This window comes from Pangasianodon hypophthalmus, chromosome 21 (genome assembly GCF_027358585.1).
Source record: "Pangasianodon hypophthalmus isolate fPanHyp1 chromosome 21, fPanHyp1.pri, whole genome shotgun sequence".
Classification (NCBI taxonomy): Eukaryota; Metazoa; Chordata; class Actinopteri; order Siluriformes; family Pangasiidae; genus Pangasianodon; species Pangasianodon hypophthalmus.
Window position 1 is genome coordinate 16,056,128 of NC_069730.1, and position 15,955 is coordinate 16,072,082.

Here is a 15,955-nt window from a genome sequence, read left to right on the forward strand (position 1 = left end):
CCACTGTTCATGAGACCTTCTTAATGATTAACAGTCAAGTGCAAACATTTTCACTCCTCAAGGTTTCTAGGCGAGAAAAATGTAAATGTACCACTCTTTAACAACTTGTGACTTGCCATGCAACAAGACAGCAATCCAAATAATAATAATAATGAGAAGAAGAAGAAGAAGAAAACATACAATTCCCGTAGGGTGCCTATGCGCCTTTGGTGCTTGGCCCCCTAAATATGAGGCAAACTCTACATTAATCCTGGATTTGAAGAAGGAAGTGTATGATATCTGGCAAATTCAAAAAGATATGTCAGAAAGAATTGGTATTCAAAAGCTGCCCAGAGAATATAAAATGGATTGAAGGCAGTTACACAGTTAGATATAAATATTATTAGAGAATATTTATATCACATTCAGAAACTGATACCGATATATATTTTGTATAAATCGTAATCATGGCTATTTTTATTGTTTTGTTATATTTGTAATTATAAAGGAACATTATAACACTAAATGTTTTCTTTGTTTTCTTTGTTTTCTTTACATTAAGGGTGTGCAAACTTTTGCATTTTGTAAAAACATCTAGTACTGAAAAAATCATGTAGTACTATAAAATCATTTATGTCTGAAAATTCATCTAGTACTGAAAAATATAGCACTGGAAAATCATCATGTACTGAAAAATCATTTAGTACTGAAATTTCATGTATTTCTGAAAAATCATTTAGTAAAAATAATCTAGTACTGGAAATTCATCTAGTACTGAAAAATACTGAAAAGTATTTAAAATACATATAGTAGTAAAATCATCTAGTAGTAAAAACTAATCTACGACTAAAAAAGAATCTAGTATTTAAAATTCATTTTGTACTGAAAAATCATCTGGTACTGAAAAAAAGATCTAGTTCTTAAAAATCTCCTAGTCCTGCACATCAGTCATGATAATCAGAAGGACATATAGGAATGACTTTAATCAACAGTATGCTATTCTCATAACAAGCATGAGAGACGAGGCTTATATTTCAGTTTATGGAGCGTAAATAGATGAGTAGTTAGAGGAATAAGGGAAACATCAGGATGTCCTTTTCTCTACAGCCTGGTTTGACATGCCAAAGTGGTTTGCTGTTCATTACTCCTCCATTATGCTTCGTCCCTTTGGAAGGACATCTCCCTGGATTTATTATGGGATGTCTGCACTCAGCTGTGGTACCTGGACCACCGAGTCACACACTCGCACACAGACACACACACACACACACACATGCCTGCTGTTTCTAAAGAGACTATGTAGGAACACACTATTAGAAAAAAAAGGTTAAATCTAAAACCTTAAAGAGTTCCTCAGTTGTCCCTCTGAGAGAACCTTTAAAATAGAGGGCTTTACTACAAGACAGTGCTGTAAATAAAACCTCTATAGGAAGTAAAGAACTCTTAACCAGCCAAAGAAGCCTTCAGGACTCCATTTAGCTAAGAGTGGAATGTATACAATGCATGTATATAATTTTTCTGTTACTGTCTGTGCAGAGCTTTACATGTTCTCTATGTGTCCTTGCAGGTTTTCTCTGGGTTCTCTGGTTTCCTCCCATTGGATTGGCTATGCTAAATCGCCCCTTAGTGTGAATGACTGTGTGGATTTGTGTGTGCAGGATGCAGTGAGATGGACAGACATCCCATCCAGGCTGTATTTCCGCATCATGCCCAGTGTTCCCAGGATAGGATCCACCGCAACTCTGACCAGGATAAAGTCGTTATTAAGATGAATGAATGAATGAATGAATGAAAAAAAATTACAGCAACATCCCAACTCTTTACCTATGGTTTTATTTCTTCCCTCATTAGAATTTTGGCACAGGATCTATAAAGACACACTTTTTTTAAAGGGTAAATCCTGAACCCTAAAAGGTATGGTTTGTTCTTCCTTTTATGAAACCCCAAAAGGTTCTGTGTAGAACCTTAGAGCAGAGTGTTTTGCTTTCAGAAAGGGTTCCAAATACAACCTCTTCAGGAAGCAAAGAGCCTCTGGCTATCCAGTGAACCCCTGAAGAACCCTTTGAATCATACAGTATGTCTAGTAAATGACACACACACTACAGAACCCATTTTCCCATGTAGCCTCCTGTGACTTCTGCCATTAATACAAAACTAATAGTTTCACCACTGAGGCCTGACATTGACTGAGTTTAACTGTCATTTACGCTGTTTACTGTAGCAGATTTTCTCCCAGCTTGGGCCGTTCTCCCCTGACTGCTGCCTTCACACACGCTCCACCTGCTCGCTCAGCCTCATTCTCCCCTCATTGGCTAATGGGCTGGAAATCGCCCGTGTCACCTCTCATGAGCCGAGTGCAGAGCCAAGCTGTTTTCCTGCAGGCTGCTGCTTGGTGGGGCGATCAGGCCCAGCTGCTTATTCTTTCATGCAGAATGCAGACCGTGTCGTTCTAACAGCTTCTCATGCACTACGAGTGCTACAAGTCAAATTAGACCTATGATGTGCATGTTTATGCACCAATGAGCACATACAGTACAATATGTGTCAGAGATTTTTCTTTTCCAATACCACTTTTTTTAAAACTATTAAGCGCCGGGAGTCAGACAGAAATCTCTGAATTAGACCAGGAAGCTAAGCATGAAGATGATTGATAATATTACACTTCAATCTTTGTAAAGCAAATAGACAAAATTTCACTTATTCCTGCCAAATAATTAACTGGAGGCCATGTAGTGGTATGACATTCTCACGACATTTAAAGTTGTGGGCTCAAGTCACATAATTCATGGCTACAACTTTGGCATCAAGTGGCCACAACATAATCATTCATGGCTGCAAGGTATTTAGTTTGTCGTCATGAAATATTACCTTGTGGCCACGCCTTATTAAAAAATATCCACCAGGTCTCCTCAGCAGCTCTGTAGACACTTAATTTAACGTCTATCCATCTAACATTGCCATACTCAAAACTTTCATGAAGGCAGTATGTGTGTGTGTGTGTGTACATATATATATATATATATATATATATATATATATATATATATATATATATATATATATATATATATATATATACACTAATTATTGTGTTTGTTTTCTTTATTTTACATTAAGGGTGTGCAAACTTTTGCACGTTGTAATGCACGTCTAGTACAGAAATATCAAATAGTACTGAAAAATCATTCACTTAAGTACACTTTGTCAGTAGTTTTTCCACCCATGCTAGTTTTTCACATCTATAGCATGTGATCTTATTTGATCACATGATCACACATTGGTCACACATGCACAATTTCACTGCAAAACATGATGAAATGCACTTTCTCTTGTTTTCGCTTGTGATTATGTGAATCAGATGTTATGATCACGTGAAATGTGTGTGATTTTTTTTTCCAAACCTCCTCTTAATAAGTGGCTAAAACTATTAATGACACAATTTTGTTAAGATTTTGTCATGGAGTCCTGTCCCATGGAGTATATTTTCCACATTATTTTTAACACACTATGCTCTTTTAGCTTATTCATTGCCTCCAGAAAACCTTTTCAGCTCCATGGAGTGTATAAGAATTGTAGGTTTTAAGCCAATCCCTGTGCACCCGGACTTCCCTGCAATAATATCATTTACTTCTGACCCTGAAGCCAATGGAAATTTCTCAGAGAGGTGTACACACTGCCATCAGGCCTAATCTCCTGCACAGCTCTGAGAGTGTCATGACCTTCTGTCCTGCAGTCGTCCTGCCGTATCACAGTCCAATTTCTACATCTTTTCCCCTCGGCTGAGAGGGAACCATTCATCTCGAACCCCGCCAGCCGCAGATAAATGAGTCCAAATTGAAAGCCTTTTGTGATTTAATGGTGTTGAATTTACTCAAGTCGCCAGCCCCTTTGTTGCCTTTATTTCATTTGCTGCTCAGAAGAGCGCTCTATTTTTTAGTCGCTTGAAAGGCGATTTTCACATTCACCACTCCGGCTGTTGTGTGGCAGCTGTGGGGGAAGAGTGTTTCAGTCACATCACATCATGACACATCAAAACCCATTTCACCACACACACACACACACACACACACACAAGCATACTGTACAAAAATAATATATGAGATATATATATATGTACACACACACACACACACACACACACATACACACACACATGCAATAGCTTCTTTGTGTCGTTATGTCTAAGATACTTACACATTTCACCTTTTGTAGTGAATATTTTCAACCTTTTCAACCTTTTCAACTATATATATATATATATATATATATATATATATATATATATATATACATGTCTTTTATTTATTAATGTTCGATAGAGCAGTGATGGCTGGTAGTGATATTAGATGGGAGACTAAATTCTAATCTATCAATCTATCAGTAGCTTGACAGTGAAACTATTAGGGTTGAGCAATGCATTATATAAAAAGGCATCATCAATGGCACAATAAGAATGGCAAACTATTACATGATTTCTAATTTCTTTAAGTGTTTCAAGTCCATAATGCTCTACTGGGATCATGCCATCTTTTCTCTGAATATTAAATAGGGCAAACATATGGAAGGAAAAAAAAGGTTCTCTGGTCTGATGAACTTGAAAATTGAAAAATTGAACATCTTGGCCTTGGAACCCAACACAGCTCATCACCCTGAGAACACTATCCTGAGAGTGAAGCATGGTGGTGGTAGCATCATGGTGAGCTTTACCCTTGGTTGTTTCTCTGATTAATCCCCTTTCTTGGTTGTTTCTCTGACTAATCTTTACCCAGTGACTTTCAGTGGATTATGGTTTGATGATTGCGACTCCACAATCATTTCAATAACTTTTAAAAAGTTAGCTTTCATATTAGCTTTCATTTTGCATATGTTAATTTGACTCGTATGTGGATTGCCCACATTGTGTGTGTGATTTGGTCTAAATGACATGCAAATCCTCTGGACTAACTCCTTGTAGTGCTAAAATCTTTTGTAAATTACTCAGACTTTAAAAAATAAACCCAGGATTGTTAATATATAAACCCATTTTATAAAGTTTCTCATTAAAAGGCCAGCTAGGAGCTATTTAAGGGTCTTTTTTTAATAGTGATGGCCTGGCTGTTACAGATTGTTCTCAGGCCTGGATTTAAAGCCTGAATTTGAATCATTTCATTACATGTCACTTCTTTTCATCACATGGTTGTACTTTAAAAGGAAAGACATTTGACTTTCTCGGCAGTAGGCTGGCCTATTATCTTTAAATATAGCCACTTTTGCAGATGGTCACAAAAGTGGTCCCAAAGTAATGTGGAAAAAGGAGCAACGATAATTAAATGACCCGAGATGTTATTATTCTCAGCTATAGGAAGATCTGGAATCACTTCCACATATAGATGGACAGGGCTTATACAGTTTTGTCCTATACTAATGAAGCAATATATCAAAGGCATAATTTGGGCTAAGATGCAGTTTCAGATTTCACATTTTAGTGTTTGTGTTGCCAACACCTCTACATCTAAAACTGCTCATCTCAAAAACTGCCTATTATCATCTGAGAAACAAAGCCAAAATACGAAATATGCTAACCTACATGATGCTGAGAAAATATTGCATGCTTTCGTAACATCTCGACTGGACTATTGTAAAGTGTTGCTGGCTGGCTGCCCTGTTGCCTCTTTAATTAATTCTCAGCTTGTTCACAATGCAGCAGCCCGTGTCCTTACCAGGAATTGAGAACTTTATCCTAGTCTTATTCAAGCTACATTTGCTGCCTTTTAAGTTCGACAAAAAGGTTGCTTGACTAAAAAGTCCTGCTCATAATGCTTAAAGCTCTGAATGGTTTAACACAAACTATCTTGCAGCATAAGTCCTGAGTTCATTAGTTGCATCTCAACCAGTTGAAGTTTTTTTAGTTTTAGTTTTTATTACATTTCCTCTAAACTCTGGAAGAGCATTAGGGAATGCTAGGTCAATGCTAGGTGTTTTTGGCTTATCATTATATAAATGACACACAGTACAATAGGAATTTTTTTCTTGTAATTTTTGTAATTTTTTTTTCCTCTCACAAAAATACCAAAATGACTGACAGCCCTAATGAATATTTTAAACAAATTGCATTTATTTATAGTGCAATTTGCAATACAAAATGTTCTCAGTCCCCTCTAAATTTAACTCTAAATTTAAATTTAATGTCCTTTTTCCCTGGGGTATAAATATGAAGTTGCATACTTGTAAAATCCCTTTCTCATCCTTTACTTTACTGAAAATAACAAAGAATTTTCAACACAAAAGAGAAAGACCTGCACAAATCAGACAATGGATATAAGAGTATATAAGGAGTTAAAATATCATTAATAACAAATAGGGCCTTAATAAATAGCTTCACATGTTATAAACAGTTGGGAATTTGTCAGAAATGGGACCCATGAGCACACTGTCCTGTGGCCCTGCGCATACTGAAGAATATGGTGAAGGAGGTGAAAACTCAAAGATCACAGTGTTTGAATTGCAAAAATAGTTTAGCTGATTATTCTGGTTGTCAAGTTTGTCAAGTGGGCAAGTCCAACTGGTAAATGCCACTTTTATAACAACAAGCTGTTTGGAAAGAAGCCCTTTCTAAGAAAAACTCACAAAAAGCAGCACCTAAATATCACCATGCGTTATATGCGATAACTATTGTTATCACTGTGTATCGTTTTCAGATGAAACAAATATCGAGCTTTTTGGTCACACCATCAGCATGACATGTTTGCCAACGAATGGGGACTGCATACAGGGAAATGCATTGATAGCCACTGTGAAATATGGTGGAGGATTATTATTATTTAATGATTTGGGGCTGTTTTGTGGCTGGTGGCTCAGGGGCTCTTGTGAAGATTGAAAACCCTGGTTGTTTCTGCCAGGAGGTTCAGACGTCTCTGTAGATAGAGCATAGATGAGCCAAACATACTTTAAATTAACACAGAAATGTTTTGCAATGACCATCTCAGTCTCTGGAATTTGAACCCTACTGAAGACCTTAGCTTAAAATATTCTGCATGGATGAGTGGACCAAGATTCCTCCATCTTCAGGCCAGGGGTCAAAATATTAATTGTAAGGGTGCTGATCACTTCAAGGGTGCTATTGCATGACTTATTAAAAAACTTTAATACAACTATACAATGTCCCTGTATTTTTGTGCATATTGTCTAAGTTTTTTTTTTTTTTCATATATAATTTTTGGATTAAATATATTATTTTATTATATTTTGATGTTATATATTTTATATTTTAAAAAGCTAACAGAAAATGCCTATAAATTAAAAATTATTATTATTATTATTATTATTATTATTATTATTATTATTATTACAGGAGTGCAGGAAGGGGACTAAGGAAAAAGGGACACTAGTCCACTAGTCCAGTTATTTGTCAGAGAATTTGACAGAGAATCTTAATCTGGGGTACCTCTTCGCTAAAGAGTGTAAAGAGTGTACCTTTTCCAACTAATTAGCATGCTATTGATAATCCAGTCATCCTTGGCCAATTACATCTCAGCCTGTGTTGCCACAGTAACCTCCCACACCATAGGGTGCCACTTTGGTAATACAAAGGGAGGGGAAGCTTTTTCTTTCTTTTGCTGTAATTCAGTAAATGTGTAGCCTTTGATATTGTAATGAAGCAATCTGAAAGACATCTCGTTTCTGAATGACTGGGGTTGTCCTCTGCACCCCGACTCCATCCAAGAAAATCTGATTGGAGTATATATAATAAGAAAATATGCTTTCTTAGGGGTTAGGGCTTTCTTAGCACATGTTTAATTTGAAATCAACACTTGTTTAATTATTGCATTACACAAAATTCTTAATTTCCATTCATACAAAAAAACAAAAAACAAATCAGTAACACTATTTTAAGGAACACATGTAAAAGGTTAATTAAGGTTGAGGTTTTTTTTGCTTAAGAAACCTCAGATTAGTTGCTTGTATAAGGTTTACTCACTATGTATTCATTCATAACAAGATGTATTGCAGCAGTGGCTCATGACCATAGCTTTTGTTCGGGCAGGACGGCATTAATAACAACGTAGCCTCAAACAAAATTAAGCTAAGAAGCTATCACAGTTGGTTATGCTATAGTCTACTATAGTTATGCTATAGTCTACTAGTCTATAATCTAGTGCATTTTTAGAGTAATCCTGTAATAGGCAGTTGAGAGTTGACAACATACAGTCATCCATGATACGGTCTAGCAGCTCGTTTTGAGCGGTTTTAGACATACCATTCTTCAAAGTGTTCAGTACAGCAGGCATGTTCCCCATTGCCATGGGCAAGACACACATAGAAGAGGTAATGTCATTTCATGTTGCCTGGTTTCAGCAAAATTTCCAGCCAACAAAACCATACAAAAGACCTGAAACGAGCCCAAAAAATCCTGGCACTGGAAAATAAGGACAATTTTTTTCGCTTTTTCTCAGTCTTTGCATGGAAAACAGGCTCACCGTGGTGTGCACGCATTTCTGATATTAACCACTCCATAATCCCCCTTTCCCTCTCACAATCTTTGCAATATATCTTACAATAGACATGGTTTTGTACATCATAGACACGCTGTCTTCACTTTTTGCAGAAATGTATTAGATTTTTTTTTTTAATTCTGATTATTTGCTATAAAACAAGACACTTAGAGTTGCAGAGTATTTTTTGACTAGGCCAATTTGATGAAAAAACGTGACCCTGGCAACCCTGTTATTAAGGTTATTAAATCATGCATAATAATCTATATAACAAGGTTTTCATGAATGTTTACTGAGAATTATTGCAACTAATAAAGCAATTATTACTCATTTTTATTTAACAAATGTCTCGTTATGTAGCAAACATTTTACAAGTGTCCAATTTGAGTTTCATTAAACAAATAACATGACCGTCATTAAGCGGTTATATGTGTTCCATAAAATATAGTGTTACCAAAACTTCTTTGTTAGTCACTATGTCTGCCAAAGGTCACAAACGGAGACCTGTAACGGCTTCTGATTAACAACTTTCTTACAAAACCCCTCAGTCATTCCCTAGTTATCTTTGTGAAACAGTGGGGTCAGAGTTCACTAGGCCAGGTATAGGATTGTTGAAACTCTACGGCTTGCATGATGTCATTTATAAAGCACAGAGCCAAGAGGCAGAAGGTTTGGCCGGACGAGCAAAATGAGCTTGCATACACGCAAAGGAAATCTAATCAATAAAACCTCTTACATATTACAGCATGTTTTGCAACCTGCGCCTCCCTCCATGAGTATAATAAACAGTGCATTTCCCAAGACTACAGATTCATATCAGGGAACATGCACTCAATAAGAACTGCTGGTGTGCTTCTTTAAAAATGTTCTCATTTGTTTCTTCTTTTTTTAATATTAAAGATCAGTTTCATCCTCATAATAAGCTAGTTGACAAAAATCCTCCAAAACAAAAACAAGCAACAGTGATAAAAAAAAATCCTAACAAAGATAATTAGAAAGAAAACCGTCTACAGATAACAAAACACTGTGAGAGACAATCACATTTCTTGTACATCACAATGGCTCATTAGGAGCAGAGGATTTAACTGTCAGATCTTTGCAGATACCTTTGCAGATAAACATTACTTTGAAATCAGGCCTCAAAGAGACACTGTATGAAGTAATTCTACAGTCAGTGTTGTGTTGGCAGAAACGTGTGTGTCAGAGTCCAGAGTTGCAGTCTGGATTGCATCAAATGACTCATTCGTCGAGCAGAGATAAGCTCTAGAACAGTGGAGCTGATTATAATCCACACAGCAGAGACAAGGGTCATTCAGGAGAGGAGAAGAGGTGAAGTCCACCACTGGGTGCTCCAGATTCCAGACACAATCAGGAGTCTCAGTTCCTGTCTCACCTATGTGTTTAAGTTTGTATGGTCATAAGACCTTTGCTTTGCTTGGGTTTTATGCATCTACTTGCGCTTTTTGTCGTTGTCTGCTTGTCCCGGAGGCACCGGCTTCATGAAGAAGGCTGGATCTATGTAGCAGCGTGCAGCCAGCAGGACAGGGACAGCCAAATACACAAGGTTGAGGGTCACGACTAGCCTCCACTCCTCTTTAGGGATGCGATAGGTGAAGGGTGTCCGTGAGTGCACGGATGCACCGATGTACGTCCACTGCATCTGCAGGTGCAGACCAAAACATGATGCATTTAATCACCATATTGTCTGATATACAGAATATTAAACAATCATGATTTTCATATCTTAGTTATTTTTTAGCCTGTCTTGTATCACAACACATGGGCTTTTGGAGATACCACTGAAACTGTGAAATGGCCTCCCAAAAGTGTTAGATGCAAAGAAACATCTTTTGAGGCCATTTAAAAAAAGGAATAAGTCCAGAATCAAAAATAATTTATTTGCTCTGGCTTTACTCTGCATTTATCTCCAACATGTGCATTTTTAAATTTGGAACTGGCAAAAACATAGCCAATGCTTAGGCCATTATTATTATTATTACATTAATGTTATTATGGATGGCATGGCTGTTCATCAAAACACATGACATTTATTTACCTGAGCTATGGCCCCTGCGAGGAACAAAGTCCAGTCCAGCATCCAAGTGCATCCCGGAACAGTCAGCCCGTAGACTAACAGGGATAGCAAGGGCAAAGCATAGAAGAGGAACACCAACATCTACAATGGGACAGAAGATTACCATTCATCTAAGACAGGTTCTTGTGGGCTGAAGCACAGCACTTTGGCCACAGTTGTGTTTTGAATGCTCTAAATTGTTGACCAAACAGGGTTTTAGCTTGAGCAATAGTCCTCTTAGATCCTGACTTATTTGTAGTATCATGAGAATCTGTTTTTTAACTGAGATTACAATGCACTCTGGAGAAGAGCGTCTACCAAATGCTGTAGAAGTAAATGTAAATAGGCTCATTAATAAATATCCTATAATAAATATCAGAATGTAGACCAGCACATACCATGACCTTAGGGAAGGCCACACTGTCCTTCATGTAGGGCTCGTACTGGTAAATGTAGGTGAAACACATGTCCAGTGTGCACTCAAGAACAACCTGTAAGACATTCCATAACACCGGATTAGCTACAGCTTCACTTAATGAAGGAATTAAAGGAATATTTAACCCTTAACCAAAACCAGATTCAATAATGAGAGTGTCAGTATGTTAAAGTATGATAATGATGACGTGTCAGATGATAACGATAATGACTCTCTCTATCTCTCTATCTCTCTCTCTCTCTCTCTCTATATATATATATATATATATATATGTATATACATATACACACACATGTATATATATATATAACACACACACATGTATATATATATATATATATATATATATATATATATATATATATATATATATAATATGTTGTTTCAGGCTAAAATATAACTTTAAGAGAGTGAAGAAGGGAAGAATACAGTGAAGGATTAAGAAAAAACAAGAAAAAAAAGGAGAAAAAGACATACAAATCCTCTAAACACAGTGAAGGCCATGGCTCCAAGCGCAGTGAGTGTGAGCAAGAGGTCTTTGGGGCGAGACAGAAGTCTTTTCTTCTGTTCTGCTGCAACCTGCAGAAACATCCAAACACCTTTAAACACACATGCTCCCTATACACTATATACTATACACTATACGCTATACTCCATACACTATACAGTACACACAATACACCGTACACATTATTTTGTATGCATAAATATTACGTGATAAATGTATAGCTGAATTTGTCTTTTTTTCATCAGGAACCTCACCTTGTCTGCTGGAATGATTGGCAGCTCTCTTGGCTTATTAAAAAGCTTCACTGCTGTCCATAAGAGCAGCATCAGGAAAAAGAGGTTGAGCCAAAATGCTGGATAGATGTTCTTAGCATGTTTACCTGCAGAAAAATAATTCAAGCAATTGTAGCTATATTTTACTGATAACAGCATCATAAGAATGATGTGGGGCAAACAATTACACACACACTTAATTGCTGCTGCATTCATTTAAGTGTTTTAAGTCTGTGGTTTCACTGAAATTGAACAGCAATGCTACTATGGATCAGGAAGAGCTCAGTTGTCTTACCTATGACAATGCTTGGAATAAAGACGATCTGAGTGGCTACCATGGAACCGGCCCATAGAAGAGCCAAACTCCGATATGGCTTCCTATCGAGAAAGTGGGAGAAACGTTTATAGCATATTGGTGCCATAGGCATGCTAACCATTTTAATGAAACACAGTATGGAGAGCTTTCATAGCATATATCTGAAACATTCATGACATTTTGAAATGAAATGTTTTTAATAAAGGTGCAGTATTCACCCTTTCCACATGCGGTGGATGATGGCGAGGAGCAAAACAAAGTGCACCCCTCCATTCCAGTAGTTCTTCATGATGCAATGTGCCGTGTTCAAATAGGGTTCACCCTGTACCAGAAAAAGAGGGTGTTTGAATTGTGTTTTGTTTCAAATTCTTAAGATGTGTATGTGTGTCTATGTGTTTTACATTAACCTTGTTAATGTAGAAATCAATGAAGCCTTTGATACATCCATCCAGCTCAAGAGCACACGTAAGGTCAGCGATGGAGGTGAAAGAAAACACAACGAATACTGAAACAAAGATAAAACATAGCAGGAAAAATGATCACAGTTAGCCCCACAGCTCTGTGTTTCTTTCTCTGACTCCCTCTTCATCAGCCCATGCTTCCCTCTACAGTGTTCACTCCATCACTCTTTCACTTTCCTTTCCACTCCAGCTATTGATTTCTCCCCGACTGTGAGTTTATGATGGCCCGTGGCTATGTAGGTGAAGCTGGATCTCTATCACTGACAAACAGACCTGCCTTTCCTTTGGCACATAACCACAGTGCTGAAAAGGGCATCTCCCGATGTTTAAGAATAGCCACATCAGACCTAGCAGCAGGGTGAGGGTGGAGGCATAGGGGTGAAAATTAGGAGTGACAGGAAAACAGAGTGAGGGAGGAGAAAACCGGAGGGAGCTGTGAGGCCCAGCTGCTGACTGATTGCTGTGTTGTTTCAGAGGTGGGTTTTATCCACTGAGGCTTGCTCAAGGATTAAAGACAGGCTTAAACTTCTTTCTCTGGCTTTTAACATGCCCTTCCACTATACATACAAAAACCCTGGGGTATTATCTGAGCAGAAATATAATGTAAACTCTTTACCTAACAGCTCTGCATACACCAGTCTTACCATAAAACAGGAAGTCCACAGATTTTTCTTTTCGAACACACAGATATGCCACGATGAAAACTGCAGCAAGAATAGCTACTTCAAATCCCAGTATAACCAGTGGCCTAAAAGAAAACAATGAGTACAGTTAAAGTTAAAGATGAAGCCCAGACCACAAATGTGTAACCATGGATCTATTTTGAGCTCTAACACAGGGTTTCCAGAGAGCCCTTTCAGTGTGGAATAAAATCACAGACCACCTTATGACTGCAGCACAGATTCATTAATCAAGCAAATGCAATATGTTTCATCATGCATATTTATTGCATGCGTTAGAATTATTATCCGTAAACTTTCCAAATTAAAACAAACCACATAAACCACAAACTAGTTACATTTGTGTATTCTAAATTTTTCCCAGTTTTATTTATATCACAGTTATTTTTCGATTGACATTATTTTTGTGTTTTAATATTATCAAGCTTTAGATTAGAAAATGAACAATTGCCTTAAAGAAAGCCACTGGTGTGATTGGCACTAATTTAAACCCATTCAGTCTAATTATATAACTACTTTCAGAACAGTTATAGCAGTACATACCAATCAATATCTACAAATAAATAAATAAATAAACAGGCTTTGACATAGATTCTTTTATAGCACTTTTACCTTGCTTGCTTTTATTAGTGAGAACCTTTATGAAACACCTTAATTGGTCAGTGAAGTTCTGAATAACGTAGACAGAGATTTATGTAGCAAAGTGGCCAGAATAAAATGCTTTGGGGCATACTGTTAAAAATAATCATCGACTGAGTGGTGTGATGTTGCCCAATCAGCGACTAAGTGGTGTGATGTTGCCCAATGCAAAGCAGGGTTACTGTTAACCTCGCTTCGCATTGGGCAACATCACACCACTCAGTCGTTAACACCCTGAAGTTGATTATTTTTCTGTAGCAGCACACCCCAGTGTTTTATTCCTCTTATACCGCAACAATTTGCCAATGATCACACTTTTAACTTATTGATGAATACGTCATGTCACCAGCCTACCAGAATACAACCCTGTATTTTCCTGAAGATTTTTCTGTGGCAGAAAACTGTTACGAAGCACTGACACTGAAGACTCCTTCCATAAGTATTAAATAAACTTCTCCTTACAGAATTCTTCACCATAATCAACGTTATACATTATACTAAGTAGTGCCTCTGACATACATGTCCCTGTGTTTGTTACTATGGAAACGATAAAGTATTATGATAAGTGCATTAAAATAAAGCTTGCAGTTGGAACTACTGTCAAAACTGCTGTTACAGAAAATGAATCAACACCTTCTGACCAATCACATTTGAGAATTCATTGCATTAAAAAAATAAATAAATAAAGTCCAGAACTTACTTTTGCAAAGCAGAAATGTTGTTTGCTGTATAAAGTACAAGCGGTGCTGTCAGAGATAAAATAAAAGTAAGGAGCTCCTTTGGAAAAGCCATCTTCTCTCCAGTAGAAGAATAAAAATTAAGTGAAATTAAGTGAGAGTGAGAGATAAAGGGAAATATTTAAAAAAAAAAAAAAAAGAAATTCATGCAGACTGTTCCTAAAGGCAGTATCAGGAGGTGAAATGCAGCTGTGTCTTGCTGCCAGCACACTGATTTCATACAGGTTGCAGTTGAGGGTAATATAGGGCTCTGTGTCAAAGTCCATGAACTGAGGAAGAGCAGTCAATACGTGGTATTGATAATAAAGTGGTGTATTTATCTCTCATTTCCATTAGGGGGCGTTAGAAAGCCTTAGAAGGACAAGACTCAGGAAGTGAGTGTTTTGCCATGGGCCGTGTCTTTATTTAAAAGGCTTATGGTGCTGCACACTGACACATAAGCTTAAAATGTAACTTATAAATCAAAATAAAATGTAAACATTTAAGCAGAATCACTGAAAGCACTAGCATGATGACAATAGCATTATGTCAGGGGTGTAATTCTGTGTCAGTACAGTTGATTGCACAAAGTTTGCACACTCCAGACCAGAATTTATTTATTTATTTATTTAATAAGACAGATAGTTATTCATTTGTTAATTCAGTTACAGTAACTGCTTTACCCACGGTGGATCCTGAACTTATCCTGGGAACAGGATGGGATTCCAGCCGAATGCAGGCCACCATACACATAAATTCACACCCACACATTTATATCTTTGGGCAATTAGCATAGCCAGTGCACGGATCGGCATGGGAGGTGGGAGGAAACTGGGGAACCAGGAGGAACCCCACACAGACACAGGGAGAACATGCAGGGAAGCTTTACACAGACAATGACAAGACATTAATAATGATAAAAACAAAACAAAAGAAAACACAATAACAGTCCAAAACATTACATCTCATTTTTGAATATGATATAGATGCCTATGATGATGCATATGATATTCTTTAATGCCTTGATAACTGCCTTCAGTCTCTTTGGTATCATTTGAACAGCTTTAGAATTCTCTAACTTGGAATATTGCCTCACTTTTCTTTTATATAATTGTCATTTTTCTGTTTTATTTTGGTGTGTCCTTTTATATCATTCATTCAGTCAGTAACTGCTTTATCCTGGTCAGGCTCGGGATGGATCTGGGGCCTATCCTAGGAACACTGGGCTCGAATCTGGAATACACCCTGGATGAGACTCCAGTTCTTTTATTTTATTTATTTATTTATTTTTTGTAGTTTTCATTGATAATAACAACCGTAGTGCACTGGTACTTATAAATTACTGATGCATTATCATATTATCATAGTGGTGGTAGTGATCATGAGCAAGTATATAACAGTTT

General features: G+C 37.1%; 1 protein-coding gene across 1 annotated transcript; it reads right to left on the minus strand.

Annotated features, from left to right (window-relative positions):
* Positions 1 to 6,851: 6,851 nt before the first annotated feature.
* On the minus strand, positions 6,852 to 14,792 carry tm6sf2a (transmembrane 6 superfamily member 2a). Its single transcript, XM_026925125.3, has 10 exons — positions 14,537 to 14,792; positions 13,162 to 13,265; positions 12,464 to 12,561; positions 12,275 to 12,378; positions 12,036 to 12,118; positions 11,723 to 11,847; positions 11,438 to 11,539; positions 10,923 to 11,015; positions 10,507 to 10,626; positions 6,852 to 10,110 (listed from the first exon to the last, which is right to left on the minus strand). Exons 1-10 carry the CDS (start codon positions 14,626 to 14,628, stop codon positions 9,901 to 9,903), a joined length of 1,131 nt encoding a protein of 376 aa, XP_026780926.1. The 5' UTR covers positions 14,629 to 14,792; the 3' UTR covers positions 6,852 to 9,900.
* Between the last annotated feature and the right edge of the window lie 1,163 nt (positions 14,793 to 15,955).

Bases quoted from the DNA above. Each gene is read 5' to 3' on its own strand.
- tm6sf2a (XM_026925125.3), bottom strand. From the start codon at position 14,628: ATGGCTTTTCCAAAGGAGCTCCTTACTTTTATTTTATCTCTGACAGCA. The intron at 11,540-11,722 runs GTGAGGTTCCTG...ATGTTTCTGCAG, and splicing joins CAATCATTCCAGCAGACAAG to GTTGCAGCAGAACAGAAGAA. The intron at 10,627-10,922 runs GTATGTGCTGGT...GTCCCATTGTAG, and splicing joins TGGCCTTCCCTAAGGTCATG to ATGTTGGTGTTCCTCTTCTA.